General features: G+C 40.2%; 1 protein-coding gene across 2 annotated transcripts in view; it reads left to right on the top strand.

The window, feature by feature from the left end:
* scaper (S-phase cyclin A associated protein in the ER) overlaps positions 1-16,006 on the top strand; it is a 115,188-nt gene that overhangs the window by 60,717 nt on the left and 38,465 nt on the right. For both annotated transcript variants that reach the window (XM_062963019.1, XM_062963020.1), the window contains 2 exons: positions 4,502-4,617; positions 14,334-14,457. In XM_062963019.1, the coding sequence (XP_062819089.1) occupies positions 4,502-4,617; positions 14,334-14,457 (240 nt within the window). The remainder of the gene's footprint in view (positions 1-4,501; positions 4,618-14,333; positions 14,458-16,006) is intronic.

Below are 16,006 nucleotides of genomic sequence, written 5' to 3'. Positions count from 1 at the left end.
GAGTTCCGCTGTGTGGAACATCCTTAGTACAAAAATACAGATATAATAATAACAACAACAACAACTTTATTCTTGTATCCTGCCCCATCTCCCCTAGAGGACTTGAGGCGGCTTACATGGGGACCAAGCCCAGCAATATATAATAAAATACAACATAAAATACATTCCAATTTCAACAAATTAAAACATCAGAACTATAAAATCGTATGAGATGTGTTTGAGGGAAAGGCTACTATTAAAGGGGGATACCAAACTGGTGTCAACCCCCAACAAAATACCTTGCTCCCCCGTCTTCTGCCTGTGTTTCAAACCTAAAAAAGACCCTCCTCCCGATCTCAAAGGGATATAATTATTGTCTGCGGAAGAGTCAAGTACAAAGACAGTTCATCCAGCCTGACCGCCAAGGCAGTGCGGGCCACCAAAGATTAACAGCTGCTTCTCCTTTGATTAGGTTAGGTAATAACAGTTACTTTAGTTAATAATTGGATGGATTCCCGGGCTGCGTAATTCAGGTTTAGGCTGTCATTCCAATCCCCCCTCCTTTTTTTTCTTTTTTTTTCTGGCATGTCACTGAGCTGTATTCTTGGAAAGGAGCCTGTAATCCTATTAGTTGTCACTAAAGTCGTGGCAGGAAAAAAAAAAAAGATAAAGAGGATTCGAACCCATTAAAGGTGTGGTGCCAGGTATGGAAATACAGTCGGTGATTTATCCTGGAGTAAAATTATAATCTGAGCGATATGATAAAAAGAGGAATTTTAACAAGTGTAAATATTGTGTGTAGATACACTTGTCAGCTGTGGAAGAGAGGCAGGCTATACAATAATATCCATTTTCTGCAGTTTCATTTATCTGCATATTCTCTCTAGGAATTTGTTAAGTCCTCCAGGTGATACTATGATATTCTTCCCCTGGAAGTTACCATTGAGTTGCCTTGGAGGACCGGGCAAATTCCTATAAAGGATACTTCTGTAGGAATTTCTAAATCCTAGGTCAACTCTATAGCGTGCTGGGACTAGAAGCCTGGTAATTTAATGGTGTTTGGCTATATTCATGCTTCTATGTAACCACAATCTAGCTAATAATAATAACAAAAATAACAATTACACTATGTTACAAAATTTGAAAAAAAATCTGTTCCTGGTTTGAAAGTGTTATTTCCTGTTTAATTGTACAGTTCTTTCTTTGAAAGTAGTTGTTATACTCCAGAAACTTCATTTTTATGACTGCCACAAACTAGGTTGAATTGAATGAGGTATTCATCGAAAAGCTATAGCAAACTGTGCTGCAGGATGTCTTGCCAAAACAAAGCTTTTGCGGTTTAAACTTTTTCTGTGTTTGTATAATAGAACCAATTAGGAAATGACATTTATAGCCCAGGAACAAAAATCGTATTACATAGTGATACAATAATATAACAACAACGATGGCATAAAACTATTATTAGTTTTTTTAAGTACAGTCTAGCTAATCATCATCATCATGTGGAGCCGCAGTGGCGCAATGTGTTAAACCCTTGTACTGGCTGAACTGCTGACCTGAAGGTTGGTTTGCTGACCTGAAGGTTGGCAGTTTGAATCGGTGAGACAGGGTGAGCTCCCGTCTGTCAGCTCTAGCTTGCAGGGACATGGAGAAGCCTCCCAGCAGGATGCTAACATCTGGGCATCCCCTGAGCAACGTTGACGGCCAATTCTCACACCAGAAGCAACTTGCAGTATGTTCTGAAATGGCTTCTGAGACGATAAAAAAATCATCATAAATTTTATTTGCTAAGATCGTAACCCCCACAGATGCAGAAGTCTTACTTTATATTAAAGAAATAAAGCTAAAATGAATATTAAGTATGTTTTATTAAATCGAGAGAGGCTAAAAGGCTTGCACACCTTGAGCTTTCCTTATTCCTTTGGCAAATTGCCTGTCTGGAAACAGCATCAGGGTGAGTCACAGCTTAAAATAATGCTGGGGGGAAAGTGAGGTGCGGAGAGAAGGGAATAAGCCCATTCGGACATCATGACCACTTCAAGAGTCAAATTGGGGCCAAATAGCCTTTCACCTGGGTGGCTTGTAGTCTCATCTTTCCCTCTGCTGCAGCCAAATGGAGTGAGCTGGCAAAATTTGGACGAAAGGGGTATATTAGCAAGCAATGCGAGCGCAACAAGCTCATTTTCTGTTGCTTTGCTGACTATAGTTCTCTGCACCTCTGTGATAAAGTTGCACACTTTTGGCTGGTCTGATCATCTCCTTCGTTGTCTTATTCCATGAAGTGCCGTGTTTGTGTTGAAATAAATAAGTAATTTGGGAACAAGGGACTTGGCTCTTCTTTCTTGAATGCAAATCCGCCTCGACGGAACACCAAAGCGATCAAGGTCTTGGGACCTTTGGTATCTCTTTCCAGCGGGATCATGGACAACATCTAAAAACGATCCTTTCGGGACCAGGAAACTCACAGGAGGCAATGACATCTGTTGCTGTTACTGTCATGTGTTTCCATTACTCCTGTGTGAATCGTTGCTCAAAAGAACTATATGTACTGAGGAAATCCCAGCGTACGTTAGGATTCAAGCAAAATTGGCTTAGTAACTTGATGTTGAGACTTACAATCTTTGTATTTTAATCCCTGGAAGACCAGGCCCTACATTAAGCGTTTCCAGAATCAGGGCCTCTAGTGATGTGCCATAAAAGGGAGATAGTCAAATTATATTTACGAAAGGATTTGCCATAAATATTTTAGCTGTCTCTTTCAGATGTATTTATTTATTGTTCTCAGTTGATCATATAATATCCATGCACGGCAAAGGTTCATTGAAGCACCCAATCCTTTACCGAATCGATTGTCTCTTTTTTCTTTTTCAGATAAAGATATTTCGATATGGCTAGAATCCATACATTTTAGCAAGCATTTGTATGCCGTTATTTTAATTGCTGTACTTTATTATTTTAGATATTTGTGGTTTACATGGTGAGAAAGAGTAGGATATGCCTTGGATGCAATTCGTCGTTTCTTCTCCCATATCCGCCCTTCTACTAAGTTATGCCATCTCCCCACGTAGCATGAAAGATGTTATTATTTAAGTAGCTGTACTTTATTAATTTAGATATTTGGGGTTTAAATGATGTGTTGATATATAAGGAAGGGAAGGACATACATTGAATACAATGTGACCCTTCTATCTGTTCATTTGTGTTCTTTCACTGAGCTATGGTTCCTTCCCATGTACCATGGATAATGATGATGATAATGATGATGTTTAAATTTTTAGAATTGTGCATGTTTTTTGTCTATTGTTGTGTTTTATATTGCTATTGTTTTTATTCGGGCTTGGCCCCATGTAAGCCTCCCTGAGTCCCCTTTGGAGAGATAGAGGCGGGGTATAAAAATAAAGTTGTTGTTATTATTATTATTATTATTATTATTATTATTATTATTATTATCTATTTATTTATTATCCGCCTCTCCTCACAGCTCAAGGTGGGGGTATAACATGATAAAAGAGAACAGTATTAAAGTACAAGGGTTTATTGGGGCACCCAGTCTTTTATCGAACCAATTGTCTTTTTTGTTTTGCTTTTCAGATACAGATATTTCAAAATTGCTAGACTAAATGCATTGTTTAAACAGCCATGCTTTATTATTTTAGATATTTAAGGTTTAAATCATGTGTTTATATGTAAGGAAGGGTAGGACATATATTGGATACAATATGATCCATATATCCATGCTTCTATGATGGTACCTTCCCATATGTCATGGAAGGTGATAAGTCATGAAACCCAAAACCAGTGTTGTTCCGCCCTTTGTATCTGGCCAAATTACTGATACCTGACCCAGGTTCTTAGTGCTCTCCATACAAACCATAAAACCCAACTGAAAGCAACTAGGTGTAAGGTGAGGAGAGCAAGTTGCCATGGCGTGTAGTCTGGAGGTGCGCTCATAAAGCCCTTTTGCTTTTCATGGCTGGAATCCTGTTTGCTTCCCAGCGAAACCGTTGGTTCTGTAGGCAGTTCCCACCAGCAGTTGCCAAGGTTTCTCCAAAACAGAGTAGAAACATTGAGGAGAGTTTCTGTTCTTCCTACTCACCGTCTGGCTAGCGCCCAAAGAAATGTATGACGAATAGCCCAGCACACCCAAGCTCACCTTTCTCAGATGGACGGCTCTTGTGACACACCAAATAGAAATGAAAAGGATTTCTGTAGCATGTAGGCCTTTGGGCCATGTCTTTCTAGTTTCATCTTGAAGCTTAGTTTGTAGTCACAAGTCTCAAGGATCTCACTTATCCCAATGTATTTAGGAGCATGATTTGGGAAAGTTACCTTTTGGCCTGTGCTTACTCCTGGGTTACTCTGAGTGTAGTCGTCCTCCAAAATAACTTTTCTGAGTTTGTTAAGCAGTGTCTGTTAAGTGGTAAATCTATGTAAGCAATATCAGATATTTGACTAATACATTCTTATACATATTTGACTAATAAAGATTGGGTTTTTTTGTTTTGTTTTGTTTCAAATCCAGAACACAGCCGACCAAATTGCGTTTCACATTGCGGGGGGATTTACGGCCCTGGAACAAATCCTCCAGGTTGCGATGGCTTCCCCCAACCTGAACACGGTTTCTCGGATCCCTCTGAAGTGAGTACAATGCTTCGCTTGCCTTTTTCGAGCGGTCAGTAAATTTACGGCTTCTGTGGCTAGGATTCTTTTTTTTATTTTTCTGGCTCCGGTTCTACCTGACCTTGCTATTTATTGCTCTTTTGGCTGATGAGTAGATTTATAGGGAGTTTTATGGCTATGTCCTGGTTTGGAAATCTTGCATGGAAGGTGGGGCACGTTTTTCCAAAAAAAAAGAAAAAAAGTGTGGGCTGCTTTGTCTGTTGGAAAAGGGGGAAATTGATTTTCATTTTGAGGGAATAATAAAGTGCTGTCCCATGTACATGCAGCTGTTGCTCCACTGTTGGGCCAGGATTCTCCCAAGTGAGCGTGGAAGCTGGATTCACACCATATCAGAGTTTGGAAAATTATTTTAATAACTCCTAGGGTACTTTACTTTCACAAGTAGGTCTCCTGAGTACTGCTATATGCATGCTTCCCATGAGGGAGAAGGGAGGTGGGCTTTGCTTGTGTGTAGAGGAATCCATGTTCTGGGAGTCCGGGATCTTCTCAGAGCTGGAGTTAAATGCACATTTGTCTCACTCCTGTCTTCCTACAAGGAGGAGCAAAGCAATAAAGCCAATGCCTACAGTTGGATGAGACTTACATACCCTCCCAGGATTGGCCAACATGATGAATGACATCCTTATCAGAATTACAGTCCAAACATCATCTGGAGGCTGTATATGACTCAATGTCCAAACCCACATTCTGCAAGGATGGAGTTCTGGAGAACTTCCATGTCCTGTAGCCTGGATGGACTGAACTTATGTATCAGATTTGACCACAGGCTAAAATGTTCTTCATCTGTAGTTTAAGTATTCAGATATGTTGCTAAGGAAAACAAGCTGTCATATATCCTTGTGGATAAGTTGACTAAAAATGCAAGTTGGGGACAGATTTTGATGTGACCCACAAATATATCAAGGGTATCTACAGAGGGCCAGCTATCCTTGACAGATGCCACTGCCATTTTTCCCACCCGGACATTCAAAAAGTCTCAAAGCGGCTCCATGGCAGAGAGAATAGAGGAGGTTGGCGCTTCTTTTAGGTTCTCCTGGGATTGTCTATCAATGCTCTGTTCTTTTCAGAGAGTTTGTGATAAGAGATAAAGTACAGGATGGATATTGACCTGTGGATACCTTGACCTAAGATTTTTGTGGGTTGATTTTTTTTTACTGAAATTTCTAGACTTATAAACAAGTACGTACGGTATAGCTAAAAACTTGCATTGAGTCTGAATTTGCCTTTTCTGCTATGCTTGACAGACACACATTGAAAACGTACTTGATTCATTGTTGACACCCATTCTGAATTATTTACATATTTGCCACCGTTTTGCAACAGGCCGGGCAAAAGCACGTATTCCAACACAGAAATTAGAGTCTTGTATTCTCAGTGCAAAGAGAATGAGCAACGAAAAGAGAACACAAGAGAAAGGGAACCTAAAGAAGGAAAATCTCGTAATGATACTCCGAAGAGCACCTTTTGTGTGGCGTGCTGAATTTCTATAACGTCTTTGGCAGTGATTCCAATTGCAGGCTTAGGACAAGCCCACAGTTAATCACAGATAAACGTTGGCAGAGACTAATTTCGTTGCTTCAAAAGAACTAATCAGAAGCTAATCTTAAAAGGAAGGGGTCCTCTGTAATTCCAAGTAGAAACCTGCAGAGCATCCAAAAAAGTGCAGAAAATTATATATCACATAGTTATTGCAACTGCGCAAGGTTATCAATTTTCCAGTTAGCGGTGGCATGTTTATAGTGCGGGAATCTGGTTTTCTAGGTTTCAGCAGCCATGGGAAAGCAAAGATTATTTAAGTGCAGCTTGCAGTTTGAACAGCTTGTATATGGACGTGCAGGAAATACAGACGTGTAGCAGATCTGGTATTTTAGAAGTGACCAAAGCTAATTTATGACCGACTGTGAGGAAAAAATATCTATAATTTCATTTGCTGGGCCCAATCTACCAATTTTCTATTAGAACTTTGAAGATCGCTTGTTGGAGAGACAAGCTGTTTTACTGGAAATCTTCTTTAAAATCATCAGAACTAGTTCAAGTATGGTTCCCAAAAGAAATAGGCGGATGTCAGGCACCTCATCTGTGCCGTTATATAAGAGGGTGAGAACTTGCCTGCCAAGGATAACAGCCCTGGCAGATTTATAAACCCTTCCAGGCAGATGGCAAAGAATAAAACCCTATTTGAGGCTCCTCCCAGCAATTTTTCTGTCATAAATTATGTTGGCGTTCTGAGAAAATTGGGATGCTTATGTTATTCAGGCCATGGCTTTTAAAAACAATGTAGAAATACTGTAAAAATGCATTGATGGAGCTATTGATGGGTTGTATGAGGGCGGATTTGGTGTAAGGTATCATGCGGAGACACACATTTTCTCAAAGCATCTTGAAATATTTGCTCAGTTCCTTCTGCCAACTTGGGAAATGCCTTCTATGGAGCGAAAGAAGGACGAAGAAAGAGTTCTAGTAGGATTACCTACAAGGCCTAGGAAGGAACAAAGATGTGAAGCTAGGGACAGAAGAAAATAATTGTTGTGTGCCTTAAAGTCACTTCCAACACAATGACCCTAAGGTGACACAATCATAGTGCTTTTTTGGCAGGATTTGCCAAAAAGGCCTTTGTTGTTGTCGTCTTTTGTGGCTGGGACAATATGGCTTGACTAAGGTTATCCAGTTTCCATGGCTGAGTAGGGATTTGAACCCTGTGTTTGGTATACCAAACTCATTTGTTTTTCTACTATCCACCTCCTGCTACTATTATTATGTCAAGGGATGATGAGGTGCAGAGTGAATTCCAAAATTCATCATCCCGGTCTCACCTCCTTCTCCAGACTGTATTCCCATGCGGAGGATCAGCACTGGTCAAGAAAACACTCCAGCAGGCGAAGTCCAACTGTTGATTAACTTTATTTACATAACTATTTACAGTTTGAATTTCCCGGCTTCAGAGCATAGCATTCATAGTCCATCTTCAGAGAATGCTCAAGCCGAACACCCGGATAAGATAAAACAACATTCCTCAGTTCGGAGGAAGCTCCAACCCTCAAAGGCAGGAAATCAAGTCTCATAGGTCATAGCAATCACAACAGGCTGTCAGTCAAAACTAGCCTGCTGTTAACTATTTCATTACTGAAAAATACACACTCTTGCTCATCAGCAGTAAACACTTGATTTACATTTCATACAAATACAACCATACTCTAACATATTAGTAGTAACACATTTATGGTAGCATAAGGCATTATACCACCATGTGGATCATGAGCCTCCTTAGATTGATAGGCCATACAATATATTTATTTGATTAACATTTCGTACCAGGAAGACTTTCCTAAATTCCTGGGAAAGTAAACATGCAAGTGATTGCATTTACAGTAATATTGTTCTTGCCTCAAAGTTGAAAGCAGTACATTTCTACTGACTCAAGACCATCCAAAAATGCTTCAGGAACCACCATATGGGGCTGTTGAGGTATAAGATAGGCTTTCTGTGTTGGAAAGCATAGGTTTCCCAAATCTATCCCAGTGGAGGTTTCTTGACCTTTGCAGAAGGTATTCATCCTTTCCTCTGAACATTTCAGGTCTAAGTAACTCTAAATGAGCTTTTTTTATGTCTCACACAACCTCTCTAAATGAGACGAGAAGCCCAAGAAGAAGACAGCTGGGTGCTTTATTTGAAATCCATTGTGGAGGAAGAAAAGCCAAGATTTGGGCCAGGGTTTAAAACCAGAATGCAATGCATGAAAACCAGAATGCCTGGCTAGGTTCAGGGAATGAGGCTGTCAACAAGACATTCCCTGGCAGTATCAGTTACACATTGCATCTTTGACATACTCCATACAAACCTTACTAATACTATTTATTATTTATGTTATAATGGCTTTTTGTTGTTGTTGTCATACACAACAAAAAACAAAGAGAAAGCGTCTCTGGGGGCATTTTAATAATTTAACTGTTTGTGCCTCTCTCCAAAAGGGACAGGAGGAGATTATATGGACGGTTATCCACCTCTCTTTCCCCCAAAACCCTGGCAGCGTGGTGCGGCTCAGAATTTTTAATCCTATGTCTACAAGATAAAGCTTTATTCTAATAAAAGATTTAATGCTATGCCCCATGTTTTGGGCTTTGTCAGTATTATCAGTCCGGCGGGAACTGTGGTGCAAAGAAGTCACGTTTGTGCACGAAACAGGGATGGTTGAGTTGATGCTACTCTGCAGATGAAATGTTCAGAGGAGAAGAAGAAGTGCAATTTGTTATGAACTATCAAAATATTGTAACTGTCAACAAGTGGGTAGTGTTTTATCTTAAACCATAAGAAGGTGAGGAACTTCTTTCAGCTTGAGGACCAAGTTCAAACCGAGAGAAGTTTCCAGGAGGCTCACTTTAGCCAAAGGCAAAAGATGATTGAGGCAAAAATACCAATGTATTTCACCTGAAAGTTCTTCCTGCCAAAAACTAAGTCTTAGGCATGTTGTTTCATCTGTTAAGAATGAGAAAACATTCATACAAAAACTGGAAAAGGTACCTAATAGTTATGGCAAAGGCGCCATGACTTTCTAGAAAACCCTGAAGAGGATGCTCTGTGATCCTTCTAGACCAGTGGTACTCAACCTGTGGGTTCCTGGGTATTTTCTCCTACAACTCCCAGAAATCCCAGCCAGTTTACCAGCTGTTAGGATTTCTGGGAGTTGAAGACCAAAACATCTGGGGACCCACAGCTTGAGAACTACTGTTCTAGACTTATATTCTTCCCTAGGACTTGAGGCCTTTCAAAATTGATGTTGATAGACAGCCAGAGATTGCTGTCTAATCCAGTTTCAGAGTGCAAACAAACTGCATTGAACTGGATTATTAAAACGGTAGGACTGAACCTTATGCCATGTGATCCAGTTCGATGTAGCTCAACTACATTTTATGGCAGTGCAGATCCAACCAAAGGCTTTGCCTCCCTGACCATCCACGACCAGTCCATATCACCAACTGCTTTTGAATACTGTTTATTTTCAGATGCTGTCTGATCAGAACCAGGCACCATATGACTATTCAGACCCCACTTTAAGGCACATTCTCTATAGAGGTAGGATTCAATGACATAGCCATGGAATGTCAATATCAAAGGGATCTTGTTGCACCTTAGAGACTACTTGAGAGAAAGACGTTGGTGTCATACACTTTGGTAGACTGAGTCGATTTCCTCATGCATGGAGAGAAGTGGACTTTGTCTATGAAAGTTTATGCAGCCAACTTCTTTCTCTCCATTGGTTTCTAAGATGCTGATCCTTTTGCATGCAACCATTCCCCAGTCCTTACTAAGTCACCCATTCCCTTGTAGCCCTAGGAAATGAAATATATGAAGCAACCTTCACAGTATCAACTTGTTCTTCTGGAAGAAATTTCTTACAACCAAGACACACAATACCACAGAGATAGAACCATTTTTGCGGGTTAGCCCAAGCGAAAGGATTTGATTCCCCTTCATTGAACACTGTAACTAGTGATGCATTCCTTTTGGATCTTGTCCTATATCTATAAAGCTAATAAAAATGGCAGATTAGTTAAGATATGGAGATATTTCAGCTCGCAGTCGTTTTTAATCACTTCCATCACCTCCAAATATTTCATTTTCATTGAAAGATGGAGAATATAATCAACCTTCACATAAATCATGCAGATTTTTATATGCTGTAGTTTCAAGTTGGGGCTCACTTCATTATTTTTTTAAAATAATAATAAATTAGGCAATAAATTTGGAGATCTAAGGTTTTAGAGAGATGGGGAGCGAATGAGTGCTCAAGATATGGTCAAACATAGGTGCGCTCTGGTTTTTGACCTTCAGGGAGCGACACTATGATACAGCCGTCTTTCCTTGGGATTCCCAAGTATGAAACCAGACAGAGACGGATCGTTTGTAGGGATAGAGTATAGATGCCATCTAACATAGCTTTAAAGCTGATTTAGGAGGGCTAAGAAAAGTTTTAAACAACAGCAGTTGGCAAACAATCGTATTACAGTTGACTGTTCTAAAGCATTTGGATTCTGGTCCACAAATATCATTGATTATGTGTTATTTAGTCTGGAGGCAGCAGTATTAGTAACAGGCACTATCCATATTTACCTTGAAAATGGCATTTTGCAAACCTTTATTATTAAAAGGTATGTTTTCCCCCTTAAACCTTGCTTTAATACATAAACCATCTGATGCTCGTCTCAAAGAGACCTTGCGCAGAAGCGGTGGCAGTTGACAGCTGTCGTCCCCCTTAATAAGATTAAAATAAAGAAATTAGTTGGGCTGGCTTTAATCTGCCATTTAACCCCGTAAACCACCTGGGGTTTGCTCCTCTCCTGACACTCTTAAATTCTGAATTAAAAAATGGTAGGACTGAACCTGAAGGCTGGACCGTTCTAAATACGCCCTAATTATAGCTGTCTGTAGTTAACAAGCTTATGTCGTCGTCCTCCCTCCCAAAAAATCCACGTTGCTGCAGGAAAATAAGTGACAGTCGGTGGGTCTGTGCATCTTTTGTTCAAAAGGAAACTCATGACTTTTATTTCTCTGCCATATTCCATCTCCTTATTGACATAGGGGATATTATTTCTGCATCGAGGGGCATGGCTAAATAAGGGCACTAGTCCCCAATAGGAATATAACCCCCATCCCTGTGAAATATTCCTCCATTTCCCAAATTTCTAGCATTGCAGAGAGTGAGGCGCTGAAAATGGTTCCCACCTAGAACTGGTTGGTTTGCATTTCCTGCAAATGGTTTATTAGTTAAATTATTTGAAATCATTGATTTATAACATCATTCATCTGCTGTTAAAGAATTGTCATGATTTAAAGTAATAAAAAGCCCCTGGTGGTGCAGTGGGGTAAACCGCTGAGTTGCTGAACTTGCTGACTGAAAGGTTGGCGGTTCGAATCCGGGGAGCGAGGTGAGCTCCCGCTGTTAGCCCCAGCTTCTGCCAACCTAGCAGTTTGAAAACATGCAAATGTGAGTAGATCAATAGGTGGCGGGAAGGTAACAGCGCTCCATGCAGTCGTGCCAATGGCCACCTGACCTAGGAGGTGTCTACGGACAACACCGGCTTCGGCTTAGAAATGGAGATGAGCACCAACTCCCAGAGTCGGACTCGACTAGGCTTAATGTTAGGAAAACCTTTACCTTTACTAAAAAGCACTAAATGCTAATTAAAGAATCTTTAATGTGAAAGAAACAGTTGAGTACCAATCTCGGAAACATTCCTTTTGGGGATTACAAGTTCCAGAATGCGAACATGGGCTTCGGTCATGCTGTCGCGGAGGGATTTTGGGAATTGCAGTCTGAAAAATAACATTTTCCCATGCGAAATTGGACAAAAGACCAGGTCAGCAGTCCTTGCTATAGAAATCTTTGCAGTTACCAATCGTATTTACCAATCATACTGACCTCCAGGTTTTTGTTGGACTATGCATTCATTAATTACGCCTGGTCTTCTAATGTGCTTTTTCATGGCAGAAATCTCTGTTCTGGCAGTCAGAGTTTTATTTCCCCATCCGTCCTGCCCTTTCAGACTGGTCCACAGATAGGTTACAGCATCTTAAAACCCGTAAACAAGGGACAATCTCCCCTAATCCCAGCAAGATTAGAGTCAGACACCTCCGATACCCTCTTTCCTTCTGGCTACCAAAAGTTGTATCATCAAGCAGAAGCCTGCCTATGATTTTGGAGATGTAAACCCTAGAAAGGGTCCAGGCCTCACTATATAAAAATGAATTGGACTTGAAGTTATAGAATTATAGCTATGCAGTGGAGCTCGGTATCTGTTGGGGTTGAAGTTGGCAACAGGGCCTTCGTAGTTAACAATCTCATAAGGCTTTATTCTGCTTGACTGCCTTCCGACTTCATAACCGAACCAGGCTTTGTTTTCTTTCTACACCTTTCCGAGGTGTAAATGGCTCCCTCAAGGTGCAGATGGGAAAAGATTTTGACCTTTAAAAAATAAAATCTTGGCACTAATTCAAGCCTGTTGGTGCCGCCTTGGCTTTGTTTTCCTTCCTTGCTCCCTCAGTGGTCACACTTTGCTTGTCCAAAGACGCCACAAGGCCTTTATAAACTGGTCCCAGTTGCATGTTCTCAATTAGACAGGAAGATGGTCCTCGTGTCCTTTTGTCCCTGAAGAATTTGCAGCAAACTTGGCCATTGATCGTCTGATCTCCTGATGCCAGACTCGTTGTAAAAGACACATAAATGTGAATGGCAAAATACTGTACAAATTGCTCAGCTGTATTTATTGCAGGTATCCTCTTCTTCATGGCATATTTACGACATGTCATTTTAAGGTCATCAGTTATATGGATCCGCCTGTGTCTCACACCTTAACCTTGTTGTGCCCAAGTATAAGGAGGTTAGAAGTTCAGGAAACTGAAAGTTTTGGAATACGGTGCTTCTGTATCTGTGCCTATATTATACCTTGAAGTCACTTGCAAACTTACAGTGAGTGCATCAATTTCATATGATTTTCCTAGGCAAGAAATATTGCATCATATTTGGAACTTCGTTCCCAAGGAAGTTAGTTTGGACTCATCTCTTTCAAGCTTTCAGTGACATTCTGCAGGCATTCAGTGTCCAAAATTGATCTTTCATTTTTTGAAAAATTGGTTGTTTTATTTAATGTACTTTTAATATGTTTTCCTCTTTTGCTTTTTATTTGTCCCATAGCCTTGGCAGCCCTTTTGCCTATTAGGTGATACAGAAACATTTCTTTGCAAGGTGCAATGCATATACTGTATATACTCGAGTATAAGCCGACCCGAATATAAGCCGAGGCACCTAATTTTACCACAGAAACTGGGAAAACTTATTGACTCAAGTATAAGACGAGGGTGGGAAATGCAGCAGCTACGGGTCAATTTCAAAAATAAAAATAGATATTAATAAAATTGCATTATTTGAGGCATCAGTGGGTTAAATGTTTTTGAATATTTATATAAAACTGTAATTTAAGATAATAATAATACGACTTTAATAAGATAAGACTGTCCAACTCTGAATACCTTTATACTCAAGTATAAGTCAACCTGAATAGAGGCCGGCCAGGAGCCTCACTTGAGTATAAGACGAGGGGAGCTTTTTCAGCCCTAAAAAAGGGCTGAAAAACTAGGCTTATACTTGAGTATATATAGTATATATTGATTGAAACACTTGAAATACACCAATATAGCTTGATTGATCACGTTTCTTGTTGATGATTGCAGCACCACTTTATCAATTGATGTAAAATTCATATGTATATGTATTTTCCTTTCATTTAAATTCAATAATAATAATAATAATAATAATAATAATTGTGGTCCCAGTGGTGATCGGCAGTGGTGCCAGTGGTAATTGGCACCCTGGGTGCAGTGCCTAAAGACCTTGGCCTGCACTTGAAAACAATCGGCGCTGACAAAATTACCATCTGTCAGCTGCAAAAGGCCACCCTACTTGGATCTGCACGCATTATTCGCCAATAAATCACATAGTTCCAGACACTTGGGAAGTGTCCGACATGTGATCCAATACAAAAACCAACATAGTGATCTTGTTTGCTGTGTACTAATCTTGTTGTGTGTCTAATAATAGTAGTAGTAATAATAATAATAATAATAATAATAATAATAATAATAATAATAATAATAATAATAGCAACCCCTTTTTTTCCTAGGTCGCTCTGCAGCACAATACATGCTTACCACTTGGCTTGCAGTCACTGCGTGGAGAATTGCACCTATGTTTTGTTCAGCAACAAGATCACTTTTTTGACGGACTTGTTGATGCACCAGTTAACGGTAGGTAATAACTGAACCCTGAATGCCATTGTGATAGGAAATCACGGCTGGGCACAGAATGTAAGGCCTAGATTGAAGGGGGGCTATTGATACCCATGTCACTCCATGAAATGGGCTTAGAGCATGAGGAACATTGGAAAAACCAATCCTTCAAGGCTCTCAGTTCATAACTCTGGATTCTGAAAAGTTCACCTTAACTTTAGGAGTAGACTGTCCAGATTTTAGAGCAAACAAAGCAGGATAGAAAGAGCATATCCCATCTCATTGCAGCCATTTTCCTTTCCAGTATATTCCTACCCAGTCACTTTTGTTCCAGTTGAGTTTGGTTCCAGTATGTGGACCCAGCTGGTGGAGAGACATTGCATGGCTATGTTGGGCTCTAAATTTAGTTTTTCTCTCTTGGAGGAGGCCACCATGTTGATGCAAGCTCATTTTGGGGTTGTCGTGTGTATCCTGAGCCTTGAAAATGCACAGTAGAGTTTATGTTCTACATTGGGCTGTAGAAAAAGAACGCACATCTTAGTATGCATCTCAAATGGGTCTTGCAAATCAGATGAAAAGCGACAAGATGGGGGGAAAACTTTTCAATTTTGCTTCGTTTCCAACGTCATTGAATATTTTATTAGAAACCCATTTTTAATTCATACTGGCCTGCTTATCATGAGATATTTAGTTGAGGATTGCGGCTTATAAATGGTGTGGGTGTGTTTTCATGAGCCAAGTGGTTTGTTAATTGAAAAGTTATGTACGTGCCGTAAATAATTCACGGCGCACTCTTGGCGTCAACAAGCCATAGGACAGTTGACAAACACTTAAGAGGAGACCCTCCGGAGGCCTTTTGCGGAGACAAAGGGGACCTGAATGCAACTGGTCCACTCTTCAATAGTCACATGCCAGTTCTTTTCTTCCCTGAAGAGTCCAAGTATGCTATTTGTGTTTCCTCCACTTAGGATCCTTGTTATTCTACATGGACAGTTCCTGTCAGTTGAACTAACTTACTTCAATTAGACTCAAATCTACCACTTACTCGTTTTTATCTAGCATCAGGGCTACCAGAGATGTGGAATTGCGGAATTGCAGAAACATTTGCCCCATGGGGTTGTTGTATGTCTTTCGGGCTGTGTGGCCATGTTCCAGAAGTATTCTCTCCTGACGTTTCGCCCACATCTATGGCAAGCATCCTCAGAGGTTGTGAGGCATGGATAAACTAGGCAAGGAAAGGAAAAAAATATATATCTGTGGAAAGTCCAGGGTGTGACAAGAGTCTTTTGTCAGTTGGAAGCTAGCATTAATGTTTCAGTTAATCATGAAAGCTTTCGACATTTGCCCCATGCTTTTAGGCCTTAAAGAAAACTAAAAATAGCATCAAGTTTTCATGAGAAAGACTTAAGTTTTCCACATCTCTGTTGTTGAGTTTCTTGTGTATTTCCATTGTGAGTTAGCCTAAATATCTGATGATGATGATGATGATGATGATGATGATGAAACTTTATTTTTGCGCCAGTCTGCCCATTCATGCCTAGGAATGGACCTTATTACAGGCTCACTG

The sequence above is a fragment of the Anolis carolinensis genome, unplaced genomic scaffold (assembly GCF_035594765.1).
Source record: "Anolis carolinensis isolate JA03-04 unplaced genomic scaffold, rAnoCar3.1.pri scaffold_11, whole genome shotgun sequence".
Taxonomy (NCBI): Eukaryota; Metazoa; Chordata; class Lepidosauria; order Squamata; family Dactyloidae; genus Anolis; species Anolis carolinensis.
Note: the sequence above shows the minus strand (reverse complement) of the source record. Positions and strands in the feature narration are given on the sequence as shown.